General features: G+C 36.9%; 7 protein-coding genes across 16 annotated transcripts; 4 read left to right on the top strand and 3 right to left on the bottom strand.

Annotated features, from left to right (window-relative positions):
- Window positions 1–1,142: 1,142 nt before the first annotated feature.
- LOC102618345 (hypothetical protein) lies at window positions 1,143–1,661 on the top strand. Its single transcript, XM_006482117.4, has one exon. The coding sequence runs from the start codon at window positions 1,143–1,145 to the stop codon at window positions 1,659–1,661; it is 519 nt and encodes a 172-aa protein (XP_006482180.1).
- Window positions 1,662–1,974: 313 nt separating this feature from the next.
- Window positions 1,975–11,841, top strand: LOC102618631 (DNA ligase 6). Of its 10 annotated transcripts, none has more exons than XM_006482118.4 (19): window positions 1,975–4,586; window positions 4,697–4,814; window positions 4,948–5,029; window positions 5,524–5,626; window positions 5,738–5,834; window positions 6,248–6,350; window positions 6,513–6,641; window positions 6,876–6,923; window positions 7,074–7,171; window positions 7,267–7,332; window positions 7,839–7,998; window positions 8,101–8,208; window positions 8,772–8,821; window positions 9,554–9,588; window positions 9,747–9,808; window positions 9,885–10,046; window positions 10,174–10,262; window positions 10,500–10,599; window positions 11,327–11,841. In XM_006482118.4, exons 1-19 carry the CDS (start codon window positions 2,297–2,299, stop codon window positions 11,633–11,635), a joined length of 4,209 nt encoding a protein of 1,402 aa, XP_006482181.1. In that variant the 5' UTR covers window positions 1,975–2,296; the 3' UTR covers window positions 11,636–11,841. The 10 variants fall into 10 exon arrangements, 5 of the variants coding, with proteins under 5 accessions (XP_006482181.1, XP_006482182.1, XP_024956085.1 ...); XM_006482119.4 differs by lacking the exon at window positions 11,327–11,841 and adding an exon at window positions 10,825–11,221; XM_025100317.2 differs by lacking the exons at window positions 8,772–8,821; window positions 10,174–10,262; window positions 10,500–10,599; window positions 11,327–11,841 and having other exon boundaries at window positions 9,885–9,990.
- A 141-nt stretch (window positions 11,842–11,982) lies between these two features.
- Window positions 11,983–13,725, top strand: LOC102619413 (probable histone chaperone ASF1A). Its single transcript, XM_025100320.2, has 4 exons — window positions 11,983–12,317; window positions 12,417–12,595; window positions 12,817–12,932; window positions 13,049–13,725. Exons 2-4 carry the CDS (start codon window positions 12,472–12,474, stop codon window positions 13,403–13,405), a joined length of 597 nt encoding a protein of 198 aa, XP_024956088.1. The 5' UTR covers window positions 11,983–12,317; window positions 12,417–12,471; the 3' UTR covers window positions 13,406–13,725.
- A 21-nt stretch (window positions 13,726–13,746) lies between these two features.
- Window positions 13,747–17,250, bottom strand: LOC102619125 (uncharacterized). Its single transcript, XM_006482120.4, has 7 exons — window positions 17,128–17,250; window positions 16,620–16,806; window positions 16,231–16,281; window positions 15,407–15,645; window positions 14,386–14,511; window positions 14,217–14,276; window positions 13,747–14,127 (listed from the first exon to the last, which is right to left on the bottom strand). Exons 2-7 carry the CDS (start codon window positions 16,786–16,788, stop codon window positions 14,044–14,046), a joined length of 729 nt encoding a protein of 242 aa, XP_006482183.1. The 5' UTR covers window positions 16,789–16,806; window positions 17,128–17,250; the 3' UTR covers window positions 13,747–14,043.
- Window positions 17,251–19,353: 2,103 nt separating this feature from the next.
- LOC102619720 (SNW/SKI-interacting protein A-like) lies at window positions 19,354–20,814 on the bottom strand. Its single transcript, XM_025100126.2, has one exon. The coding sequence runs from the start codon at window positions 20,812–20,814 to the stop codon at window positions 19,579–19,581; it is 1,236 nt and encodes a 411-aa protein (XP_024955894.1). The 3' UTR covers window positions 19,354–19,578.
- A 645-nt stretch (window positions 20,815–21,459) lies between these two features.
- LOC102620176 (sugar carrier protein C-like) lies at window positions 21,460–23,559 on the top strand. The gene is made up of 2 exons (XM_006482124.4): window positions 21,460–21,674; window positions 21,803–23,559. The coding sequence occupies exons 1-2, from the start codon at window positions 21,542–21,544 to the stop codon at window positions 23,236–23,238; spliced, it is 1,569 nt and encodes a 522-aa protein (XP_006482187.1). The 5' UTR covers window positions 21,460–21,541; the 3' UTR covers window positions 23,239–23,559.
- Window positions 23,560–24,835: 1,276 nt separating this feature from the next.
- LOC102620732 (protein DETOXIFICATION 8-like) lies at window positions 24,836–27,382 on the bottom strand. Its single transcript, XM_006482126.4, has 7 exons — window positions 27,007–27,382; window positions 26,116–26,660; window positions 25,941–26,027; window positions 25,799–25,855; window positions 25,457–25,695; window positions 25,129–25,334; window positions 24,836–25,024 (listed from the first exon to the last, which is right to left on the bottom strand). Exons 1-7 carry the CDS (start codon window positions 27,247–27,249, stop codon window positions 24,962–24,964), a joined length of 1,440 nt encoding a protein of 479 aa, XP_006482189.1. The 5' UTR covers window positions 27,250–27,382; the 3' UTR covers window positions 24,836–24,961.
- Between the last annotated feature and the right edge of the window lie 29 nt (window positions 27,383–27,411).

Here is a 27,411-nt window from a genome sequence, read left to right on the forward strand (position 1 = left end):
TCAACAAATTTTCGTAATAAGATTGATTTCATTTTAGCTTTTTCTTTAACAAAAGAAAAAAAATAAAATTTGAGATCATAAAACTTAAATATGATGCAATTTACTCGGATCTGTTTACTGAGACTCTTTTTCTATTTTGTAACCATCTCCAGACAGGCGGCAGCAAAGGCCACGCATTTAAGGTCCCACGCGTTACAAAATATTCAACTAGGATCAGATTAAAAGATTTAACTGTAGTTACAACTAGGATGGGACACGTGCAAGATTACTTTCCTAATCCTTTCCGCTTCTTGAACAGTTCTCATTGTGCTTTACTCCTTTTGCCCAACGCGGACAGCGGACTCAACTATAATTGTCAACTCAACTCCCGAGACAACTGTCCCCCTGCTGATACTGGGAAATTATCCTATTTGTCCCTAACATTTTTTATCTTTTAATGTAAGAACACAATTTTTCCATTGATATCAAGTATGACCCCAACCCATTGGTTTCTGTTTTCATACATTTACAACGTAAAATATGTATACGTATAGAAAATCCACTAAAATTAAATGATAAGACCTTTATTTTCACAGTCTCTACAGTTATAAATATATATCTACTCTCACTAATATTTAAAAAGATATATAATATCTCTATCTATATTTATTAAATAATAACAAATACTTAATCTTTTAATAATTCAAACTAATGCCTTCAATACTACTAAAGGCATAAATCAACAATTCATTGTACAATAAATTTGAGTGGTAATCTCTATTAATATCATTTAAGTATTTTTACAATTTTGAAAGTTAATAATGAAGGGTATTTTAGCCATTTTAATGCTAGCTAATGCTTAATATGGACTTATTTTATAAAAAAAAGAAAAATTGTCCTTACATAAGAAAATATAACATCTGGGGACTTCAATGATAAAATCCCTTTATAAGATTATTCAATTCTGAATCTTCCGACCTTTTCTCCCCTGTTCATTCCCTTATAAATCTGTCAACTTCCATTCCCACACCACAATATTTCCATCTTGTATTCTCTTCTTTCTTGAATCTTGGGTTTGATCCTCCCCAATCTTCTCTCTCATATTTGACGCTTCATTCGTAGTTTTATTGCTTCATCTCTTCTGCAACTCTTAATTAATTACCATGGGCAATCACATATCGTGCACACTATCAAAGCCACTAGGCAAGCACACAAGATCAGCAAAAGTGATCTTTCCTGGCGGAGAAATAAGGCAAATCCAGACACCCATCAAAGCCGCAGAGCTCATGCTGGAGAAACCAAACTTCTTCTTGATTAACTCTCGGTCTCTAAAGATAGGCCAAAGATTTTCTCCACTCAACGCCGATGAAGACTTGGAACCAAAGAATGTGTACGTAATGTTCCCCATGAAGAGGGCGACGTCTAAAATCACTGCAACTGACATGGCAACATTATTCGTCTTGGCTAATAAGGCTGTGAAGCGATGCTCTTCCGGCAAGGTGAGGAATTTTCCTGAGTCAGAGTCTGCAGGCGAGGAAGTGGCGGCTTGTACGGCGCCGATGCCCAAGTTGGATGACATGGAGGAGTTTTCGCAGCCGGAATACGTATACAGATTGTCAGTTTCAAGATCAAAGAAGCCCTTGTTGGAGACTATAGAAGAAGAGACTACTTATGCAAGATGATTGACACAATATATGTGTCATGGTCTTTTGTGGTTCGGGCAAGGGAGATTGTACAATTAGATTATTAGTAATTGAGTACCTAGGATTATCCAAATATAATTGTATGTATAATGTATGATTTATGCAAATATAGGAATTTAATTTGTATATGGATATTAATTTTTTTTTATAAAAAAACTCACTTCTCAATATTCTTTCTTTCTTTTTTTTTTTTTCCAGCAAAATAATAATAATAATCAGATCAAGATCATATACGTACATAATGTGAATTCATCTTCTTGCTCAAATCCAAATTTTGCAGTAACCCAAACCAGCCCATATTTTGAGATCGAAAATATTTTGATTGAGGATTCTAAGCTCACCCCAAACTTATTCTGAATCTGATCCAACTCGTGACCTTATGATTTGGGTTTCGTTAGGTTGGGTTTGGTTTGGATAGCGGGTTTTGAGTTCCCACCTTCCACAACAAGCTTTCTAGAAATAGCTTTGGCGCCATTAACTCCTCTTTCCCCTCAAACTGGAAAAAAAAAAAAAAATCCAAAAATCCACCAATCTCCATTTTTCATCTCCACTCTCAATACCCACTTATAAAATGCTTCCTTTCAGATTCTAATAAATTCCCTCATTATACTTCAATGGACTCTCATCCCAGTGACAAAAACTTAACCCTAGACTCAACCCACCTCTTCCTCTCCACCCAATCTTCCCCTCCCGATTCCCTCATTTTCGCTCCAATTCCCCGCACTTTACCTCCTTCCAAACACATTCCCAGCACCCGCTTCCTCATCGACGCCTTTCGCTACGCCGCCGATTTCTCCGTCTCTTACTTTCTCTCCCACTTCCACTCCGATCACTACACCGGCCTTTCCCCTTCTTGGTCCAAAGGTATCATTTTTTGCTCCGAAATCACTTCCCGCCTTCTTTCTCAGATACTCAACATAAACCCCAAGTTTATCTACCCACTCCCAATTAAGATACCTGTTTTAATTGATGGGTGTGAAGTTGTTCTTGTTGGTGCCAATCATTGCCCTGGTGCTGTCCAGTTCTTGTTCAAGGTTCCGGGCAGAAATGGCGGTTTCGAGAGGTATGTTCACACGGGTGATTTTCGGTTTTGTAAAACTATGTTGTTACAGCCTGTGATGAATGAGTTCGCGGGTTGTGATGCTGTCTTTTTAGACACCACTTATTGTAATCCGAAGTTTTTGTTTCCTTTGCAAGAAGAGAGTGTTGAGTATGTGGTTAATGTGGTTAATAGGGTTGGAGGCGAGCTTAATGAGGGTTTGCAGAAGAGGGTTCTGTTTCTTGTTGCGACATACGTTATTGGGAAAGAAAAGATTTTGATCGAAATTTTTAAGAAATGTGGTAGAAAAGTGTGTGTGGATTCAAGAAAAATGGAGGTTTTGCGGGTTTTGGGGTATGGGGATAGTGGTGTTTTTACAGAGGATGAGAGTGAGACTGATGTGCATGTTGTTGGATGGAATGTGTTGGGGGAGACTTGGCCATACTTTCGGCCGAATTTTGTGAGAATGAAGGAAATTATGGTCGAAAGAGGATATGATAAGGTTGTTGGTTTTGTGCCGACGGGGTGGACTTATGAGGTGAAGCGTAACAAGTTCGCAGTGAGGTCCAAGGACGCATTTGAAATTCATCTTGTCCCATATAGTGAGCATTCAAATTATGATGAGCTTAGGGAGTATGTGAAGTTTTTGAAACCCAAGCAAGTTATACCTACGGTGGGCATGGATATTGAGAAGCTTGATAGCAAGCATGCTAATAAAATGAGAAAGTATTTTGCTGGGTTGGTTGATGAAATGGCTAGCAAGAAAGAATTTTTAATGGGTTTTCATCGAGGGACTAGCGAAATTGATGAAAACGTTGAAGAGGGTGCTGGTTCAGGCTCTAATGAGGGGCTGAGCAAAGAGGGGGAAGTAAAGTTGAAAAAAACTAAAGCCACTGAAGACAACAGTTCATCTATTCTTTTAGATTCATCATCTCGTTTGGAAGAATTTGGCTCAAAAGATGTAACTGCTCTAGATGATGAGGAAACAGAGAAAATGGTACAAGAAATTCGTAACTGTTTGCCTACATGGGTTACTCAAAACCAAATATTGGATTTGATTAGCAGCTCAGGAAGGAACATTGTTGACGCTGTGTCTAATTTCTATGAACATGAAACTCAATTGTATGAGCAAGTCTCTGCATGTACGACTTTTATATCTACATCCCAGACCAGCTCACTTGATGTTTCTGCATCCACTGCAAAACTAAATTCCGATAAGACCATTTCCCAAGGAAGTGTGAAAATTCCTTTAAGTCAGGAATACAAGTTACCAACCATAAAGCATTCAATAAAGAGCACCCTTTCTCCAAGCAAAAGGAAGAAAACTATTACCAATAACCCTAAGAAAAAAGGGAAAGTCCCATCAAAAATGGAATCTAGTGGGGCAAAGCAGCCTACAATTACAAGTTTCTTCAATAAATTGTTGCCTAACATGTCTCAAGGGGATGTGGTTGAATCCAAGTCAGAGGAATGCCCTAAAGATGAAAATCCTTTGCAAAGTAATGCTATCAAAACATATGGAGAGGAGATAGATCAGTTCTTGAAGATAATCAATGGCAATGAATCATTAAAAGGCTATGCTGCCACCCTCTTAGAGAAGACAAAAGGAAATGTTAGTATGGCTCTAGATCTATATTATGATAATCAAGAGGGTGATCATGGTAAGACTGTAAATAGGTTAGAATTCTCTAAAAGTTCAGTTCAGTTCGACAATTGTAATAAGGATTGTTCTTCTGCATTGGAGAAAATCGTTTCTGAAGAATTGCAACATATAACTGATATGTCTGTTCAGAGACCATCAAAAGAACTAATGGATCCAACTCTTGTGTCATTACCACCTGAAAAGTACGATCCAATAGAGCATGGTTTGTGTACCTTTTTCCCAATTTTACTTTACTGAACTACTTAGTATCAGTTTTTAATTTTAAGATTTCTCAAATAATGGAAATCTCGCATGACACTAAGATCCATACAGCATGCTGGAGTAGTGGACAGCCTGCTCCATATATCCACCTTGCACGAACTTTTGACCTGGTTGAGGCTGAAAGAGGCAAGATAAAAGCTATGTCCATGTTGGGCAATATGTTTAGAAGGTATATGGTCATACATTCCTTATCGTTTTCCCTTCCTCTTCAACTTGCCTTTAAACTGTGAATGAGCATTTTTGTTGTTTAAGTAGCTGATTGGGCTATATCACCTACTTGCAATGTTTTTTTTTAATCACAGTTTGCTGGCCCTGTCTCCCGACGATGTGCTACCTGCTGTGTATTTGTGTACCAATAAGATTGCCTCTAACCATGAAAACATAGTTAGTAAATTTCTCTCTCATCTTTGTGATTGCGCTGTAATTTTTGTATGGTTTTTCCACTGGTGTTGTTCTTTTTGTTTTTGTTAATGCACTTCTATCCACTGTGGAAAACATTGTGGCTTGTTAGTTGTTAATAAGTTTCAGTTAACTCTTGGCATTAGTATTGTTTTTGGTAGAAATTCTGGATTCAAAATTTTTCTCTGCTGGGCTATATATTTAGAAAATGGGCGTCTGTGATGTTATGATACAATGATGAATCTCACTTGTACTAAGGTTATGGTGATCTGTACTCGGATTATTTATGGTTAAACAATATGGAATATTTTGAGGCGCACATTTTTTCCCCTGTTGTTTTCATAGTTGTGTATTTCTGCTGCAAATATAATCTGACATGATTTTTTCTTCAAATTATGATTACACATTCAGCATTTTCTAGGTGGTTCTTGTTTTAACTATAGATTATAGTTTGTAATATTATTGCAAAAATGATGCAGGAACTGAACATTGGTGGAAGTTTGGTCACATCAGCAATAGAAGAGGCATGTGGAACTAATCGGTCTAAAATTAGGGATATGTACAATAGGTTAGGTGACCTTGGTAGGTACTGATGATGGTTTTATAATTTTTTATCTTTTACCCATTTTTTTAAAAAAAAAATCCCTAAGTTTATAAATTTAGCTGCTAAGTAGAAAATTAATATGATCACAGGTGACGTTGCTCAAGAATGCCGACAAACACAGGCATTGCTTGCTCCTCCTCCTCCACTTCTTATCAAAGATGTATATTCTATGCTTTGCAAAATAAGGTGTGAATTGTCCAATCTGATCTTTCTAGGTAGTTGGTGGAAACATTGGTGCCTTGACTGTATTTTTGTTGTTTTTGCCAAAGCTGCCTGAAATATAAAAAAGTCTCTGTAAATTGATGACGGTCTTTATCAGTTTAGGAATACTTTTAATGGAGTCGAATTGCACTTCTTCTTCTTCTTCCTTTTTTCTTTTTTTATAAAAACAAAGATTAAAATGTAAAAATGTAGTTAGTGAGAATTTGTTAGTCTAGGGTTCCTTATATTGTCTGAGTTTAGGTGTTACAAATATGACGTACAATATATCACAGCTTTTTTGTCAACAATGCACATTTTTTTTTTCAATGCAGATTGCTCCTTTTTTCTTTCTTTCTTTTTGTTTTTTAATCTTATGATCCTTATAAAGTGTTCATCAGTGTACAAATAGGTAGTGGAAGTACTGCTAGGAAGAAAAGCCTTATTGTGAACCTCATGTGTTCTTGTAGAGAGAAGGAGATGAAGTTTCTGGTTAGAACTCTGGTAAGATGCTGCATAGCCTTTTAAATTTATATACCTTTGTTGCTGAATTCAGGTTCTTTTGCTATTTAAGTGGCGTTGTGGATAAATCTGAGATTTATGGTGTGCTTTAGAGTTTTCAGCTATTTGTAAAAGGGATGGTTTTTGAAAAATCTTTTCATATAGGTCAGGAATTTACGAATTGGAGCAATGATGAGAACTATATTGCCTGCATTAGCTCAAGCTGTTGTTATGAATTCTTCTCTTGAGTTTTCCCATGAAGGAAAAATGGAAAATTTGAAGGAGAAACTTCAGGTTGGATTTCTGTCAAGAATCATATGCTGATTCTTTTGTTATGTTGAATCATATCATAAGTTTTAGTTGTAATTTTGATCAATTTTTGAAAGGGTGTTTTCTGTAACAATTTGTTATATAATAAAAGCTTTATCCTGAACTTTTGTATACATTTATGTGGGCTTACTTATCACTTAGGTTTTTTTCTTTGGTTATTTATTTAATTTGACAAATAAACTTTCCGTTATTTGTTAGAGTCTTTCTGCAGCGGCAGTTGAAGCTTATAATATTCTTCCCAGTTTGGTAAGTTTAGTGTTCTTGGTGCTGAAGTTGTTCTTACATCTTCCCTTTATGCTTTAGAGGGAAGCTTTTTCAATACTTAATCAAACTTCTGAGGAAGAATTATTTGCCATCTATTCATACTATCTAATGTAATGTATCCCAATGTAACAGGATTTGCTCATCCCTTCTCTCATGAATAAAGGCATTGGATTTTCATCATCAACTTTGTCCATGGTTCCAGGAGTACCTATCAAGCCCATGCTTGCAAAGTACAGATTTTTTGTGATTTTTGGTCATATATTATATGTTTGGAGCTGCTATGGATTTACTAATGCTTTAGCATATTTGTTGTTTTCTATGTTAGAATTACCAATGGAGTTCCACAAGTACTAAAGCTCTTCCAAAATAAAGCATTTACTTGTGAATACAAGTAAGTCCCTGTTTTAATAGCTTCTCTCTTTTTAAGTTGTGCTTTATACTCTCCGTTCGTTTATTGATACTCCCACAGACTTTTGGGTCTATTCAGCTAATGTTAGGCTGAATTTTCAATCTCCCATACATTTATATCGATTATAATTTTTACTATCATTTTCTTTGTATACATGAACTTTTTACTCTCTCTTTTTTTTTTTTGGTTTTTTTTTGGGGGGGGGGGGGGGGGGGGGGGTGTTATATATGGAATTGTTAAACTTGTGAACTTGATATATGAAGTATTGCTTATTTCATTGGCTCTTTTATAATTGAGAAAATTGAGCATGGGAGTTTGTTATTACATGCCTTCTTACTATTTGTGTTTATTCACTCAAAATGAGTTTTGTAAGAAAAATTGAATGTATCATCACTTATCTACTGGGTGGATATATCACACCTCATTTCCTTGTCTATGTTAAGTTACTGTAGATTATTCAAATGATTGATATATTTGTGTAATTTCAGATATGATGGTCAACGTGCCCAAATTCACAAATTAGTGGATGGCACTGTGCGCATCTTTTCACGTAATGGGGATGAAACAACATCAAGATTTCCTGATTTAATTAGTATAATTAATGAATTTTGTAAGCCTGCTGCGGGGACTTTCATACTGGATGCCGAGGTCCAATTTCCTTGCAATGATGCTTGTTGATCTTTTTCAGGATCAGATTTGTTTGATTTAGGATTCTGTTATCTATAATTAAAAGGCACCTTTTGTATGCAGGTAGTTGCAATTGATAGGAAGAATGGCTGCAAAATCATGTCTTTCCAAGAACTATCGTCAAGAGAGAGAGGAGGAAAAGATTCCGTGATCACAATTAAGAGTGTAAAGGTTTGCTTAGTTATTATGTGATTAATAATACTAGTAGAAGCTTTGACAAAAATTGAACAGATCTATGCTTAGCTTGTGCTACAGTAATGGGTTCTGATTGTCTTCTGTTGCTGGTGCTGATTGTAGTGAATAAGCTGGTTTCTGCTCATATGGTGGACCTTTTTGGCTAATATTATTCAAGCTTGAATCAGTGGCAATATCAATAATTCCGTGATTTTTTTTTCGATTTTTCTTTTAATAAAAGACAAGACTTGAATTTAGGTTACTAATATTAGGGGTTTACAGAAAATGAAAAAGCTTTCTGCAAAATCTAGGATCAGCCTATAAAGGGATGCGTATTTAAATTAGGTGGTGGAATCTATATGATGGGTATTTCAATTTGCAGTGGTGTTGATGGTTTCCCTTTCCATTTTCAGTTTATTCATCCTCTGCATCTGCACAATTGTCTACTTTGGATTTGATATCAATGTCATTTATACTTTGAAATTGAATGTATGGCTATTTAAATGTGCTGCAATTTTATGATTCTTCTTTTTCATTTTGGATTTTTTTAACCTGTGCAGGTCGATATTTGTGTATTTGTCTTTGATATCATGTTTGCCAATGGAGAGCAGTAACTATCTCGAACCTTTTTTCAGTTTCCTTGGAACCACTGGTTTTTTACTGCTGATAGACACAGATGCACACAAACTTACAAGGAGAAACAAATGCATTGTTTATTTGACACTATAACCTATAAATGCATTGTTTATTTGACACTATAACCTATCTAAAATCTTTGACACTGGATTTGAGAATGTTTGTTACTATTGTAGTTAGTTTTTAATGTCTTCATGAGGAACTCCTCATATGTTCTTGGTAGTAAGATGTTTGATCATGCAATCATTACAACTTCAAAATTACATGAAAAGAATGTACTTCCATGGAAGTTATAAGTAAATGTTTGAACTCCATTGTGATGGGGTCAGCCAGCTGCACGTCCATGTGATGGGGTCAGCCAGCTGCACGTCCATTTTTCTTGTACTGGTGAATGCGTGTCTTTTTAGCTCACAAAATCCTACTGTCTAAAGAGAATTCAAGATCAGTTTTTTGTCTAAAAGATTCAACCTTACTCTGGATATAATTTCCACTCTTAATCTGGCACCAGTTATGTCAATCATTATAATTCTAGAGTCATTATTCCTTAATTAGTTTCTAAGCTCTTTGAATAGCATTTACTGCAAGGCTTTTGAGAATCAATCTCATGCTGTACACATTTATTTTGGCTGTGTTTTTATTATTTTTATGCAATTGGTTGCTTATTTGTAAGTACTAGAAGGCTGCTTATAAAATTTTCTTTTTACAGGCTGTTGGGTTATACCCTCCGTCAGAGACGAAAATGTATGTGTATCTTGTTTCTTTTCTATTCTCGTACAAGACAGTGACTGCTTTTTCCTGTAAGTATTGTAGATTCTCAAGCCAACTCCTTTTTTATCCTCCCCCCTCCCCCCCCCCGCCCCCCCCCCCCCTCCTCCTTTTTTTTTGCATCCAAAATGCAGACTTGAAAGATTTGTTCTATGATGAGAAAATGGGGTACTTTCAGTATGCAAAGGAAATGACTGTAAGTGCTTTTGTCTTACCTTTGACCTCATCCATATTTGTGTTATTAGTGTTTGATACAGTAATCTGATTTACAGGTGGAAGGTGATGATAATTGTTTGACGAGTGATGTCTCTCTAAGCAAGATAAATAATTTTCTTGAAGAGGCACTCCACTCCTCATGTGAAGGGATTATCGTTAAATCGTTAGATGTTGATGCTGGATATTCTCCATCAAAGCGTAGTGACTCATGGTTAAAGGTTTTATGTGATATGTATCTGCATATTTGGTTCTTTTACTAGTTGGGGATACTAAAACCTAAATACCCCCCACCCTCCCAAAAAAAAAAAAAAAGAGCACCGATTGAGACTGATATTGTCTTTGCAGGTGAAGCGAGATTATGTGGAAGGATTAAATGACTCGCTTGATCTAGTCCCTATTGGTGCTTGGCATGGCAATGGGAGGAAAGCTGGATGGTAAATGTCTCATTTTTTCTCCCTTTTCTTACCGAGCCACTGGCTGGTTAATTGATCACTTTTTGTCTCCCATGTCCACAAAATTTGAATTTGGTTGGGCTGTAGGTATCTATTATAGGGCTGTTCAAAATAGTTTGGTGAGTAGAGAATGCATGTTATGTCATCTATCTGTATGAAGACAAAGCTATATGAATCTTTCATATGTTGATGCTAACTATTCTTCAATTCATACTGCAGGTACAGTCCATTCCTCATGGCATGTTACAATCCCGAGACTGAGGAATATCAAAGCGTATGCCGTGTCATGTCTGGGTTCTCAGATTCCTTTTACATAGAGGTAAGATTTGGATGTTAGTTGTGCACATGATAGAAAGTGCTTACCCTTGTCAAAAAGGTCATGGCGACTCCTCTAAGACTTGATTAGTCTGCTTGAAAGTAATTATTGGTTTCTTAGATAGAGTTTGTCTTTTCCGTATCTTGTCAAATAGAGAAGCAAAGGGGTCCTGACAATTTGCACAAATTTGTCTTCTCTTAGAACAAAGTTAATTGGTGATTCATGCAGGATTCAAAATTGCTAGCGTGAATTTCAAATCTCTCCATTACCGAGTACCTTAAAAATTGCCTCGCCAGAGACCAGTCCTAGTGATGAACTGAAGATGTCCCCCTTAGTCGTCAATAGATAACTATATCTGGGAAGATTTTCACGGTGCATGTTGTTACCTAAGGTTAATTCTTCTGCAGTAGTTAGAAGGAAGCAAACAAAGTTTTCTTTTCTGGGTTGCTGACCTGGAGAATTTACACATTTATTCTTCAACCCTGAAAATTAACACCAACATTTTGATTTGGTGATGTAAGCCTCACTTTAGATCTTGTTTGTTGGAATCTTCTTCTGTAGCTTGCTTTCCCAAAAAGAACCAGAGCTCTAGTTATGATTATGAAGGCTTATTTAAGTTCTTTTAGCGAATTTTTAATGGGTTTGACATGTATGTCTGGCAATTATGGAAGTGGTGTAGTAGTGCATCTTGTTAATTTATAATAGCTGCCGTTTCCACACTGACTTTCAGATGAAGGAATTCTTTTCTGGGGATAAGATCTTATTGAAAAAGCCGTCTTACTATCGAACAGCTGAGGTTCCAGATATGTGGTTTTCTCCAGAAGTTGTTTGGGAAATAAGAGGTGCAGACTTTACAATATCACCGGTTCACCAGGCTGCTATAGGTTTGGTTCATCCGAGCCGTGGCATCTCAATCAGATTTCCTAGGTTTATACGCCTTGTATCTGACAGAAATCCAGATGAATGTAGCACTGCTGCAGATATAGCTGAAATGTTTCACTCTCAAACCCGGAAGATGGACGTGACAGCCAAAGATTGAATATTATTAGAAGTTGGGTTGTCCCACAAACATTTCCTTTTGCACAAGTTCTCCGCCCCTCTTCTTTTTCTCTCTTTTCTGTACATGATTTGCTGGGTTGGTTGGTTAATCTCTTTTTGTGCCCTTGTATATTAGAATCTGATGGAATGAGCGGCCAATCTATTAAATTATAAAATTATAAACCCCTAATGGGTAGTACAACTTCAGTGCATTGCGTGGGGCTTTGTTTGATGTCCGTAACTTAAAAATTTAGCATGCTAAAATATCTAATAAACACTAAATGATTTGATTTAAAAATTAAATTTAATATTGATTTAATTGATTTGATTTATTATAATATTTTTATTATTTTTAATATATATATATGAATGATAGACAATGAATATTAATTTAATTCCTCGTTTGCCTAAAATAAAATGAGGACGCTTTCATTTGGTAGGAAATTCAACCCTCAAACCAAACATGCCCTTGGGAACCTTTCTGATTTCAGACCTAAATTAGAAGTTGATTGAATTTTAAACCCTTTACAAGTCTTCCCCACTCGTAGAAACCGTTTGTTCAATCTCCCGCCAAATCTCTACACAAAAATCTGCTTTCAAAAGAAAAAAAAAAAAAAAAAAACCAAAACTTTTTTTCATCTGTTGTCTGCTTTACGTTGCAACTTTCACCTCTTTAATTTAGGGTTCTAATTTCAAAATCCCATTACCCCAAAATATTTTTTTTTCTAAAAAAGAAACCTGCTAGCCGTAACTAAATCTTTGTCTCTTTGCTTCCGTTTTAGGGTTCGATGAAGGTTCTGGAATCTAGGAATTGGTTGACTTTTATATGAAATTTTAATGATATTCGAGACAATGAGTACTGTGAACATTGCGAATGTGACCGTTTTGGATAATCCGGCGCCGTTTTTGTCTCCGTTTCAATTTGAGATCTCGTACGAGTGCGTTACTCCTCTCAAAGACGGTAATCAATTTTCACTCTCCGTTTTGTTTTCGGTTGATTTAGGGTTTGCATATCAATTTATTTAAAAAAGAAAAATTAAACTTTTACAAGCGGGAGAAAGTGACTGTACAAGCAGATAAGTAGCTTTATTAGTCTTCTTCAAATGATCTTTGTTCTGTTTGCCGTAAATGTATTATTTCTTAAATCAATTGCACGACATTTATTGTGTAATCATAATGCAGATTTGGAGTGGAAACTTATTTATGTGGGTTCTGCTGAGGATGAGACTTACGATCAATTATTGGAAAGTGTACTCGTTGGGCCTGTCAAAATTGGAAATTATCGCTTTGTGTTACAGGCAATTTTAATTGACTTATTTTTAAACCAGAAAAATAAAATTATAAACCAGGATTGTTGATTTTCTGTGGACTAAGACCTCATCTGTACTCTTTCTTGTGGTGCATGCTTTTGCAGGCTGACCCACCACACCGATCAAAGATTCGGGAAGAAGACATTATTGGTGTGACAGTGCTTCTGTTGACTTGCTCTTACCTTGGTCAGGAGTTTGTTCGAGTGGGCTACTATGTAAACAATGATTATGGTGATGAGCAGCTGAGAGAGGAACCTCCCCAAAAAGTTTTGATTGATACGGTCCAAAGGAACATTTTGTCTGATAAACCTAGGGTCACAAAGTTCCCCATCAATTTTCATCCTGAGCACGCCGAAAGTAGTGAAGAACCCCCTCCTCCTCATCATCCTGCTGAAGTTGATCCACACGAAGATGACTCATCATCTCCACCTGATCATCTTTTGGACAATCAAGAACCTTAACTTAGAGACTGCGGGGACTACCTGCTTCCACACCACCTGATTTATCATTCATGTCCCAATGGCACGGTAGATATCTCAGCAATAGATTAACTTTTTCATCTTTCCAAGAATTAGCTGGAGCTTTTGGAGGAACTGATGCCTGATAGATAGTCAATCTGGGTGACATATTGGTGTCAAAACGCTGTCGAAATAGAATTAGTGGATTAGTCTATATTACATTTCAGGCTGTACCAATCTCAAAGGCACAATCTGTCTCATACTTTACCTTGCCAATGCTAATTTTTTATGTTATTTATTTATCCTGATTCTTTCTTCATGAATTAGGTATAGAGATTAGTAACTTGACAGAAGTCTGTAATGCCTCTTCAGTGCCACCAATTATATAGAATGGTACACAAACTCTTGCTGATCATGAAAAAAATCTACTGAATTCTGGATCAAGAATGCGAGCTACTGGAAGCACAATACAACCCTATATCCAAAAACTGAAAGAAGAATTGCAAAATAAATTATCTCGGCAATCACTTCCAACTTCCAACATCAAGGATGAGATGAGTTTGGTAGCTCTGCAAAAACTACCAACAGAAACTATTGGGGAATTACTACACTTCATTCCTCGGTCCCAATTTATCCACTCTTCACTTCTCACTTTTATGTCTTTTCTTGGCAGGGCCCTGGGTCAATTGCTTTGCATTTTTCTTGATCGAGTCTTCATGCACTTTCTGTAATAGGTGACAAGGAATTATAATTAATTAATTACTGTATATGAAAACCCATGAACATGCAATTATAATGGCAACGTTCAAATTACCTCTTTCCTTGACAAGTTCCTCTTCCCCTGCCGTCTTTTGTTCTTCGATTTGGGTTTGTCCTGGTACACAGTTGGAGGAGTTAGCATAAATACAAAAATAATATAAATTCAGTAGCTTGGGAGTCCCAGATCCCAAACAGAAGTAAGTACTTATAATACAAAAATAAACCTGTGAAAGAGCTATAATTCTAGCATTCATCTCTGCAGCTGTCTCCTGGTTCTCAATTTCACCATCATCGTTGAGTATGGCCTTCAACCTGTTTTCCTTCAGTAATTTCTCAGACCGAACATGTCTCTACAACAATAAAGACATTTCGTTAGGGGGTCAAGTACCAGCACGGTTCTCGTCCTCATATAAATCAATTTGAAGGTAATAGCATAAACAATGGTAGGATGGGGAATCAATGTAGGTTCACTACTCATTGGTTTTTTTTTTTTTTTCCTTCTGCTATAAAAACCGTTGAAGAACACTCCAGTTACAAGCCAAGCAAGGATTTATTTACCAGAACAAGTATACTGGTTAAAGCTCCAAATAGATTACGGGTGCATTTAGGATTGAGGTGCTGTACCTTTTAAGCTACAGCTGCTGTGGCAAAAAAACTGTAACTATGAAACAAAAATTTGTAATATATAGTAAATGTAAATTTTAACTAATAATGTTAACATAATTATTAAAGATATAGTAGATTTTCCATTATATAAGTGAAAAATCATATCAACATAGCTTCCAAGTTACAGCAGCTAGTGTTTATCAAACACTTTAGTGTTGTAACTTTTAAGCTACAACTGTCCAACCTCAATCCCAAACGCACCCTATATTGACTGACCAAATTCCAAGTGCCATAAGACAAATTTCAGAACATATAAAGGGAGAGAAAAATCAGGTTATGTTAAACAAACTACAACATACATCCTTGTGTATATAAATAAAAAGGCAGTAGAGACCACATCATCCCTCAGTCTTAGCAAATCTAACTATATTACCGTGGATAAAGTTAATAAAATAATCCAATAAACCAAACTAAGCAGATTATCCTTAAAAAAAATAAGAAAATAAAAAAACTAATGAAACTAAAAATCTCAAACATCTGCTAGGAGAGAGTATATTATCCTTTACTATAAAACAATAAATAACAAAAGCAGCATGCAGGATCCTTTTTCTCTCATGCTCTCAACATGCCATGCTTTACCTTGGAATTAAGATGAGCCCTAATGGTTTCCTCATTCAAACAGAGGATTCTTGGGCATATTCTGCATCTGAAAATCGACTTGATTTGTAGTACACAATCTGGAAAATCAGCTGGCATGGATGCCTTTTCTGCTGTGGTTTCAGACTCTATCTCATTAGCACCACATTTACCACGAAGCTGATTACTTACAAAGAGTTGTCTGTCATTTCCAATTTCATCATCATCTTCATTTATGAGACCTGCCTCATCACAATAATATCAAACATCTAAGAAACAGAAACAACAAAAAACCCCATTTCTGAGAAGGCAATTGAAAGAAGATTGAAGTATTATTCATTCTTAAAAAAAGAAAACATCTCAGACTAACACACTGGACAAGAAATACAGGAAAACAAATTTACATGGTGCAAAAATATGTTAGACATGGACTAATAGGAACAACAACTATTCCTAGAAGACTAAACAAAACCGTGTTGAAAAGAAAGGAAAGAGTGTCAAATCAAAGGGAAAAAATTCAAACCTTTATTTTGCCACAAGTTAAAGCCATTACTAGCAAATTAATAAAGGATTTGAACAAGATTGCACAAGACTTATACTCCTAATGTTAGCATCTCCATATAAATCTTGTTACCATCAAACTTAAAATATAACAAGAAACTTTCTGCGTCATCCTACTAGAATTATTTTAATATCAATCGGTTGAGTCAATTTGTATGAACCCAGAAAATACCTAAAATTGACACAATTATCCTCCAAAATACACTGATCTAAGCAATTAGATAAACTGCCTCTCAGTATTATAAACAGTAAATAGAACATCCTACCTGGTGAGGCAACATTCATCTCTTCTGCTGAGCTATCCTCACTCTCATATCCTGTAATGTCCAAATCAAAATGGAAAAGAAAAGACAAAACCAGTGAGCTTCTCAAAGAATTCCAATGTAATTAACACAACAAAAAAATTCTCTGATTTTCTATCCCTCGGAGCCAAAAGTCCAGAAAGTTAAAACAGAATAAAAAGCAATAATGACATGATTTACTCTACAGCAGTTGACTTGCAAATGACACAGGAGAGAACACTTTGATAACAAAGGCATTAACCAAAATAACATGTTGCAAAATCCATAACGAAGGCAAAATAAGAGCATAACCCAAAGCTGGAAACACCCTCAAATAATACTTTTAGAGAAAGAGTAAAGAACAACGAACAGACCAGAAGAATTCAAGCAAGCTTGACCATTTTCTTTAACTTGTTCAACTGCCTCGTCTTCAGATTCTTCTGAGGCTTGTGGTTCTAGTTCTGAGTCCGAATCAGACGAAGACGAATCCGCAGCATCATCTCTATCACCATGTTCTGCTCTGTAGAATCGTCTCTTTATCATGTCTGGTCTTCTAACAAGCTACAAAGATAGAATTTATAAGTAATTAAGTTCACTTTATTTTAAGGCCAAATAAGTTTTAAGTAAAATTTTCATTAACACAATTTCAATCCCAGCCACAGTATTGTTCGTCTTCAATCATATAATACAGTTACAGAGCTTAAGTCACGAATAGCTCATACAAAAGAACAGATAATAATAATAATAATAATAATAATAACAAAAGCGAAAGCTTAAATTTAAATAAATAAATAAATAACGAAGATAGATAAATTGATGTTGCAATAATGCATAATATTTATATAAAAAAAATTTGAATTCGTGGAGAAATAAAAAGCTTACCAAAGCAAAGAAGCGAAGGCGAAGGCGCAGCCGCAGTAAGCTGAGTGGAGAGCAAGAAGAAGAGAGGTTTTGGGTTTTACTGTTGCTATTGCCAGCCGCCCACCAAAGGAGAACGACAAAAATAGCTTTGGGTTAGTCTTTGGGCCATGGGCTATAAATGTGATTTGGGCCCATCTTTAAACAAGCCCAACTTGATTAGGGGATGATCTTGAAAAATCGCAACAAAACTGTGCGTTTCTACCTCTAATAATTGTGATTACAGGACGAAATACATTGTTTGAGACTTGAAATCTGCATATAGTTAAGCCTTAGTTCTTGTTAATTTTCTGCAGTCTTGGCCCGTGGCTAAAGATTTGAACTTAGCCAGGAATCCGCAACAAATTGATTCGAGTAAGTTTGAAACAAACTGGTGCGATATCAGAGTCCCTTGGTGGGAGCAATCGTAAATTCGAAGAATATATCAATCATAACATGATCACCCTTGTCTACAGAAGCTCTAATGCCATTATAAAATCATAATGAAAGATTGTGGAAGACGGATTGTCAGTCCTACAGTAGATTGTTTAATAGATTCATTTTCTCCGCAAACAAAAATTGGACCAAAAAGTTCATGATTATTTGATGTTCAATATATGCATTTCACCGAATTTAAGACCATTGTGTGAGATTGATCTCAGTCGAATTACTCTTTGATTCTGAAAGCAGATATTTTCTGCGGTTTCAAAGGTGATCAAAGCAAGTTCAAGGCATCTTTAATTAATGATGTGACCGGAATGCTAAGTTCGTATGACGCTGCACATCGTGGCATTCGCGGGGAAAGATATTCTGGATGAAGCCCTAGCTTTTACTGCTTCTCACCTGGAATCAATGGTTACAAAGTAGGCCCTCAGCTTTCTGACGAAATACTTCATGCATTGAATAGGCCAATCCGCAGAGGCTTACCAAGGCTAGAGGCAATGTATCACATCGAGCTCTATTCACGGGATGATTCAAAGCATAAAGCATTACTAAAGTTTGCAAAACTAGATTTAAGCATCATCACAGAGTGGTGGAAACATTTAGACGTTGAAACAAATCTGCCATATGCTAGAAACAGCGTTGTAGAAAGCTATTTTGAGTGTAATTGCAATGGCATCCATTTTAGATTATAGCTACGACGCCTATAGTATACTTGAAGAATTTGAGGTCTTTGCAAATGCTATCAAAAGGTGGGATATTAGCAATAGAGATGTACTTCTGAAGTGCATCAAACTGATTTAACAGGGATTCTTGGATGATTTTGGTGAAGCTGAGGAGCAAATTTCAAAGGAAGGACGGACAGATTGCATATCATATGTAATAGAAGTGGGGAAGAAACTAGTCCAAAAGTGGTGCAATGAAGGTTATTTTCCAAAAGTGGAGGAGTATATGCAAGTTTCACTTGTGACAACTTGCTAGCATATGCTGGGAACGGCGTCTTTTTCTTGGCATGGGAGAGATTGCTAACGAGGAAGCCTTTGATTGGATCTCCAATTAGCCTAAAATTGTTAAAGCATCCGAAGTTATGTGTAGACTTACGGATAATATAGTGTCTCATGAGTTTGAACAGAGTAGTCTCGGATATCTAATATTACTTCATGCAACATGGCAATAAAGAGGTGATTAAGGTTTCGTTTGGAATTGAGGTACTGTAACTTTTAAGTTACAGCTGCTATAGAAAAAAAAAACTGTAACTATCAAATAAAAATTAATAATATGTAGTAAATATAAATTTTAAATAATAATTTTGACAAATTTATTAAAGATATAATAGATTTTTCATTATACAAATGAAAAATTATATCAACATAGCTTACAAGCTACAACAATTAGTGTTTATCAAACACTTTAGTACTGTATCTTTTAAGCTACAGCTGTCCAATAAAAAAATATCAAATGGATGAAAAGATATAAATGAAGGATTCCTAAACCAACAGAAGTGGCAGTGCCTTTCTTTAAGCGCATTCTCAATCTTGCACGAGTGACTGATGTTACTTACAAGGATGATAATGGCTACACCAATTCTTATGTGATCAAAGACTATATCACCCACTGCTTGAGAAGCCTGTTCTCTTTTGAGTAGTTTTTGCGATGCAGATTACATCCTATAAAAACTATTAATGTTGTCTTTTGGAATAAGCTCTGAAATTTGTTCCTCATAGAGCTTTTTTGCTGCTGTCATCACAATTATCAAATTCTTCCGTACAATTAGTAAAGGCTTCCCTATATATATATATATATAAATAAAAGAAATCACCCAACATCAGTGTTGTTTAACTGAAAAAGGAAATTCAAGCATCCAAAATCAAAATATCCAAAATGAAAATAAGGTACCTAATACTTGAAAGAAAGGGATATTCAATACCCGTTTCAAATCGTGCATAATCATCTAGCATGGCTCTCATTGTCCCTCTGCAGCGCCGACTTTTTCCATTATTTTCTGCCCTTCTTCACCTTCGTCATGAACCGATCAAGACCGAATGGATCAGCTTCTTCAGCCTCCTTCTCAAACTTAACCGGTCCGTCCCTCGTACCAGACCTCTCAGATGTACCAGACCTCTCAGATGTACCTGCAAATGCCTTGTCGGGTTTAAACCGATCAGTCTTTCTAATCTTCTCCAACTGCTCATCCGCATTTGCTCCATAAATTTCAGCATCAACATCTTTTTTGGGCCTGTAAAGGGTTGAAAGAGTCGGCTGTGCTGTAAACAAGCCTTTGTCATAGACATTATACTGATCATCGTCAGTGGCAAAACCAGAGTCCATTCCTTTCTTCTGATTAAAAAGCCTTGCGTCATAAGTAACCTCACCCGCTCTGCCTCCTCCACCAATAGAGGCCATCCCAAGGGCAACTTTCTCGCTAACATCCCGATCTCTGTCTCTAACAATCTTACTATTCTTCTTCCCCATACCAACATCCTTGGCCAGCAAATTTCTCTCCCTCTTCCTCTCGCGACGTCTCTCCTCACGAATTCTCTCCCTCTCCCTTTCCCTCTCCCTCAGCAATCCCTGCTCGCTTTCCTTCAATGTCTCCATTGCCTTACGTGCTAAATCCCGTAGCTGCTGCTCTTTCCTTTCCTTCTCCTTCGTGAGCATCTCCATCTGCACCTTGAATCTTATTTCAATGGCCTCCCTCGCCTTCTGCTCTGCCAAATAAAGAGCCTCCGACAATTTAGCAAATCCCTCATTTATCTGAACCTGCAGAAGCCCTCTTCCTTCGGCAGCGAGCCGCTTATCCAGCGGAATTGTAAACCGCTGTGGGTTCTTCCAATTTGATATACATGGTGGGATTCTCCAATCCAGCTGATCTTTCACAGTCACCGGCCTAGGAGGGGAATGCATGACCGGTACTGGCAGAGATCCCGAACCTTTCGGCACACGCTTGTGCTTCAACTTTGGTGGCTCAAGTGGGTCCAAAGGCATCGCCACCACTCTTAAAATCCTCCTTTTAGCCCCAGAATAGAAGTCCACCGATTTCTGTGATGGTCTGTACATAATAAACTTGGACTCTAATGACTGCGTAGGTGCAGCATTCACAACACTGTTAACAATCTTTTCAAGTTCAGCTTTTGTTACAGGAGTAGTCACGTCAATCTCATCTTCTTGATCAGGAAAAGCGCCACCATCATCATCATCGAAATCCTCAAGTTTCCGAGGAAGTATCGCCATGTTACAAAGATTTCTTGCTTGTCAATCAAGCTTGTGATTAGTCCCAAGCAATTTAAGGGTTCCTCAAGGGCTGAAAAAGAATCTTGTGTTTTTTGTTATCGTACACAACCAGCAAATTTCTCTCCCAGTAGCGGCGCCTCCGTTTTGCGATTTGCTAATACTATGCTAGCTTGCTAACTTGTAGCGGAGGTAATCTCACTAATGCTAAAACTAGATATCCTTATGTAAAAACTTTAAACACAAAAAAAGTGCTCGTTTTGAAAAATTATTTGAGATTACAACCTTATTTATTAGTTTTAATTATTGCTCAAAAAAGCTATTACAATAATTGAAATCCTAGTCAAAACTAAACTAATAAAAAAAACTAATTAATATGGCAACAAATAAGACAAATCCTAAACAAATTAGAAATACCAATTGAAAAGAGGAAAATTTCGGATTAGAACAAAAAGAAAGGGCAATAGTCTTTATCCGTATCCGTAGAAAATAAGGAAAATTTTTATGTAGATAATAAAGACTTGCCCACGGTAGTGTCCTAAGAAAGTAAGGAAAACCAATCTATATAAAGAGACTTGCCTGTGCTTGTCGAAAAGCACTATACCTTCTTCTTTTAATTAGCCTGCTAGCTAGCTCCTTAGTAATCAGTCCCAAATTTCCAGCTTTCTTAACTTCTTCTCCGTTACCTTATTCATCATCTTCATTAAAACAAGAAAACAGGAGAAAAAAAATGCCTGCTGTTTCAGGAATTGATAAGGGTAATGGCAGAGTGTACCCTGGATACCTTACCCCATTCGTCGCAATCACATGTATCGTTGCTGCCATGGGTGGCCTCATCTTTGGTTACGATATTGGGATTTCTGGTAAATATATTTATACTTACATACATATTAACTAGCTAATTAAGTACTATAGTATTGTGAATTATGAGTTATGCTGACGGTTTAATCAAAATATTAATCTAGCTAACTGCATAAATAATATAACGCAGGTGGTGTGACCTCAATGCCTTCGTTTTTGAAGAGTTTTTTCCCATCGGTGTACGAGAAGCAACAAGCAAACTCGTCAGCGAATCAGTACTGTCAATATAACAGCGAGTCGTTGACTTTGTTCACGTCTTCGCTATACTTGGCTGCTTTGATAGCATCGCTTGTAGCATCATCGGTGACAAGAAAATTCGGAAGAAAGTGGTCGATGTTATTCGGTGGGGTTCTGTTTCTTGCTGGTGCATTAATCAATGGCTTGGCCCAAGACGTTTGGATGCTTATTGTTGGCCGTCTTTTGCTCGGTTTCGGTATCGGCTTCGCTAATCAGTCTGTGCCACTCTACCTCTCTGAGATGGCTCCCTCTAAATACAGAGGAGCCTTGAACATTGGGTTTCAATTGTCAATCACCGTTGGAATTTTAGTGGCCAACGTGTTGAATTTTTTCGTTGCTAAGATTAAGGGTGGCTGGGGATGGCGTTTGAGCTTAGGTGGTGCCATGGTCCCTGCCCTTATCATCACCGTCGGTTCAGTTTTCCTCCCGGACACACCAAATTCAATGATTGAACGCGGCCAGCACGATGAAGCCAGAAAGCAACTTAGAAAAGTTCGCGGTGTTAATGATGTTGACGGAGAATTTAATGATCTTGTTGCAGCCAGTGAAGCATCCAAGCAAGTTGAACATCCTTGGAGGAATTTGTTGAGAAGGAAATATAGGCCTCACCTTACCATGGCTGTTCTGATTCCCTTCTTCCAGCAATTCACTGGCATTAATGTTATCATGTTTTACGCTCCTGTTTTGTTCGACACAATTGGTTTCGGCAATGATGCATCACTCATGTCCGCTGTGATCACCGGTCTAGTCAATGTTTCCGCAACATTTGTATCAATTTGTACTGTCGACAAGTGGGGAAGAAGACGTCTTTTCCTTGAAGGTGGTGCTCAAATGTTAATCTGCCAGGCCGTTGTTGCTGCTTGCATCGGTTATAAATTTGGAGTTGATGGGAATCCTGGAGAGTTGCCCAAGTGGTATGCCTTTGTGGTCGTAATTTTCATCTGCATATACGTTGCCGCGTTTGCCTGGTCTTGGGGTCCTCTTGGATGGTTGGTGCCCAGTGAAATTTTCCCACTCGAAATCCGGTCAGCAGCACAGAGCGTGAATGTTTCTGTGAACATGGCATTCACATTCTTGGTTGCACAAGTATTCTTAAACATGCTTTGCCATCTCAAGTTTGGCCTGTTCATTTTCTTCGCATTCTTCGTCGTGCTGATGACCATTTTTATCTACTTCTTCTTGCCCGAGACTAAAGGAATTCCAATCGAAGAAATGGGTCAAGTGTGGAAGAACCATTGGTTCTGGTCCCGTTATGTTGGCCAAGATGATTTCCTCGCCAATGGAGGCCTGGAGATGCACAAAGAAGAAACTGCTGTCAACAATGTCTGATCTGCATGCTCAACTCCATCCGGATTTTTGTTTAGTTTCTATTTTTATTTTTTATATTTTTTAACAGTAAGTAGTAGTAGTACAGTTATTCTGTCGGTTTATTATTCTAGCCTTATCAATGCCTTTTCTATTCGACTTTAGTAGTGTTTATTACAATTTCTAAAGAAATTAATTTCATGTAAGTTTTTACTTTAATCATTTTCCTTGTTTGGGTTCTCTGTTTTTCCTTTTTTTTTTTTTTTATTCATCAGAAATCGTCACTCTTACAATTTGGACCAAGAAATTCTTCACACAGGAATCTGAAGAAAAATTAACAAGGATTGAAAACATGACTGAAACTTGATGTGAAACTGTGAAAACTTGGAGAGTTACACGTTGGTATTATTATTCTTTAACTGAACGATGCCTGTCCACGTAAGTGCTCATGTACGACCAAAAAATCCGTGGTTTTGCAATTTATCACATGCCCTTTCACTTGTTCATATTTGAACAATACACCAAACCTTTTAGCTTTATTCCACATTTTTACTCTAAGAGTCAACCGTTTGTTCAATAGTTCTCATGATATAAAAACTTACAAAATTATTAAAATACATTTTTTGCTGCTCAATATTTTTATGAACTGGTCAACTAATAATTTTTTTTTAAAAATACCCACGTGGTTGCCATATTACGAGAGCATAAAGCAGAATTTGCAGCAGGCTTCGACAGAAGTCTGAGGGTCTTGGCCTATTGATATTCGTACTTTGTCCATGAATATCCAAAGAACAGATATTGGGATACAGATTGAAATGCAAAAGAATATGGCAGAGTAAGTATAGGTTCCAGTTTTATGGTATTGCTCTGCTCCATATGCTTGTCCACAAAGAGTCTCTAATGCACAGGTGAAACCGAACTGCTCAAGATTTAAAGGTACTTTGCACATTAGCATGGAAAATATGGAGTAAACTAACAAGATCAGTTAGAATATTGCTTGTTCAATGATCGAGCTCGAAAAGTAACTCAAAATTTCTTAGTATCTTAAAAGTGGTAACTGATTAATTCTTCACCAATAATTGATCAAAGTTAATTAATTTGTTGATCTTGGCCGAGGCATAATAGACGTGTTTGGTACTCACACCTGTGAAAGGCAAGCTAAAGCAAAGTTTCAGAGCTGATTGCCCATTACAGATAAATTTTACTAGTGACCAGTTAGAGTTGATAGCACATTGTTAGGTGTTTGATAGAAGTTCAAGCGAGCACGGGCAAATTGTTAGGATGCAATAACAGAAAAGACATACAAGGCAGGGTCATTAGACTAATTAAACCCAGCATGCTTTGACGTGGAGAAGAAAATGAAAAGAAATAAAAAATAAAAAAGTAAAGCAGCTTTAATGATGAAAAACAAAAGGGAATAAAGAAAATATTACTAGTGGAATGAAGCCTACCAAAATTCACTGGTATATAATTAGCTGCCTGATGTTAGCACTGCCAATTCTACACAGATTTGTTGTTGTTTTGTATCTGTGGCTAATTTAATTTCACATGTTAGTGACATTGAGATATTTCTGTCAAGACTCATCGCTGCGGAACTTGAAAAGCAGTGTGTAAAAATACATTTTAAAAGAAATTTGCTGCAATTAATGCAATAATGTCATTGTGGAATCCAGCTTGTAGCTGTCATCTAAGAAATCTTGTTATGATGGCAACATAATTGTGCAGTTAATTACTTTATTACATCAAATCAAACCGATCTATTACCAGCTGAATATGTTCCCTCAAATATCCTCTCCCTTGCCATTCTCGCCTGGAAATATCCACAAGCAAACCCAATCACGAAACAAATTCAAGGATGATTCATTGTTAAAGAAACAAACACTTATTGAAGAATGAGTGAAATGAGCTTGAAACCTGCTTTCGCCAATTTGTGGTAACAGTAATGATTGCAAGCACAATTGCTTGTACAGCTGAGCCGATCATTATTCCAATCCAAAGGCCTTTTCCTCTAAGATTAAGAACAAAACATAACACAGATGCTAATGGAATTCCAACGATATAATACGCACCAAGATTTACATAAGCCCCTATGTGCTGCCACCCAGTTCCTCTAGCGACTCCTGATGAAAGAACAAATTGATGAAAAATTAATGCAAATATGTCCTGGTACTTCTGCCACCCAAGATTATTCGCTGGTATTTCTTTAGATGAGTGCAAATAAATCCTGAGGGGAAAAGCTCACCGGATAGTACTGATTGAAGACTGTCCATGATAATAGAGAAACTCAGCAGAGGAACTAATTCACTGACATAATTCACAACGTCCTTGTCACTGTTGAATGCATATGCCAATACATAGCGGCAGCAGAAGAGAATTGTGCCCACTATGACAGCCTCTGTGACTGCAAGAACCATCACGACACAGGCAGCCAACTGAGCTGCCTGTGGATTTCCCGCTCCTAATTCATTTGATACCCGAGTGCTACAAAATGGTAGGTTGCATATATCTCAGTACAAAGAAATTATCAGGGCACTGATATAGTCAGATAATAGAATTGTATTTTGGAATAAGATATAGATCAAACCTTGCAGCAGCACCAATTCCATATGGTATAAAGTAGTGTGTTGATGAGATGGTAAGGCTGCAAGATGAAGATCAAAGAAAATTAAATCAATCCTACTGAGAGTTTCCCCAAACTAAAGCCAAACACAAATGTTGAAGCTTACCATATAGAAAGAACCGATGTTTCAAGTTTGGAATTTGGTAGAAGTCCAGAGAGTAATATCAGAATCTCAAACGACCACCATTCAAGACTATAATGATTGAAACAAAAGAACACAATATAAACAAATAACAACAAAAACTTAACAAAAACATTGCAAAGTGAGATTGAGAAATTACCAAAACATTACAACAGTGGGGAGGGCAAAGGAGAAAAACTCCTTAATGCAAGAGAAAATGTCACTGAAGATAAATACGCGAGTTTTCTCACATGACGAAGAGTATCTCATATAAAGGGCTAGGATGACTGCATTCAAACAGTACGATAAACCAATGGCTAATGCTGCTCCTACAATTCTGAAGTTTGCTTTAAACACTAGATACCAACAAAGAAGAATATGGAAACACAGAGTTGCACATGCGCTCAAGAACAATGGAAGAATCAAGCTCTGAGACTGGAGATTGTGAATTAGTGGTCGAAGGACAGCAAATGCAAGTAATGCAGGTATGAGCGAAATTGAGAAATTGCAGGCTTCGGTGGCAATCTCAGGGTCTTGGCCTAGCAGTATTAATACTTTGTCCATGAATATCCAAAGAACAGAGATTGGGAAACAAATTGCAATGCAAAAGAACATAGCAGAGTAAGTATACGTTCCAATCTGTTGATACTGCTTTGCTCCATAAGCTTGTCCACATAGAGTCTCTAATGCACAGGCGAAACCGAACTGCCCAAAATTCAAAGCTCCAATGAATACAATATACATAAACACTTGACAAGTCTGAAAATGAATCAGAAACTCAAATATGAAGACATAATTTTGCAGGCTAATCAGAAACTGTCATTTTTTTAGACTATTCATCCATATATGGACCTTAAAATGAGTCACTGACACCAAGATTGAACCTTAAAGCCAAGGTTTTAAGTCTTAATAAACAAAATTCATCTCAGCTCCTGCTCTTCTAGTATACACGCTTTTAATTAGTATTGCAAGGGGGTAAATAATTACACATATGAAATGAAAGCAAGGTTTGTAAGAATAAGAATAAGGGAATAAGGAAAGTGTAGATTACAAGTGGAATGATGCCAGTGACATTAGTGAAAGAGGTGGCGATGGCGACACTGGCAAGTGTAAGTTCACCAAGGTGTCCCGCCATCATCAGCGACACAGCTGGTAAAAGGTACTGTGAAACCGTGACCCCCACCATGGGCGCTGCCAAGAAGCTCAACTTCTTCAGCTCTTCCACAAACGCTCCTCGTGTGACCACCCATTTCGTCTCTTCTTCCCTGCTCTCTCCCAGAAGCGGCTCCTCCATTTTTCTGTGTATGCTAACTAGGAGTAGTAATCTCACTGGATTCTTTTCATTTTCTTCTCTTACTTCTATGATTGCAATGGTTGTACAGTTCGAGAACAAAAGTCAGCATGAGCGTGGACTCGAGGTGTAATTGGCTTTGGTGTTTGGCATTTTGGCTTTTAA

Source organism: Citrus sinensis, chromosome 6, assembly GCF_022201045.2.
Source record: "Citrus sinensis cultivar Valencia sweet orange chromosome 6, DVS_A1.0, whole genome shotgun sequence".
Classification (NCBI taxonomy): domain Eukaryota; kingdom Viridiplantae; phylum Streptophyta; class Magnoliopsida; order Sapindales; family Rutaceae; genus Citrus; species Citrus sinensis.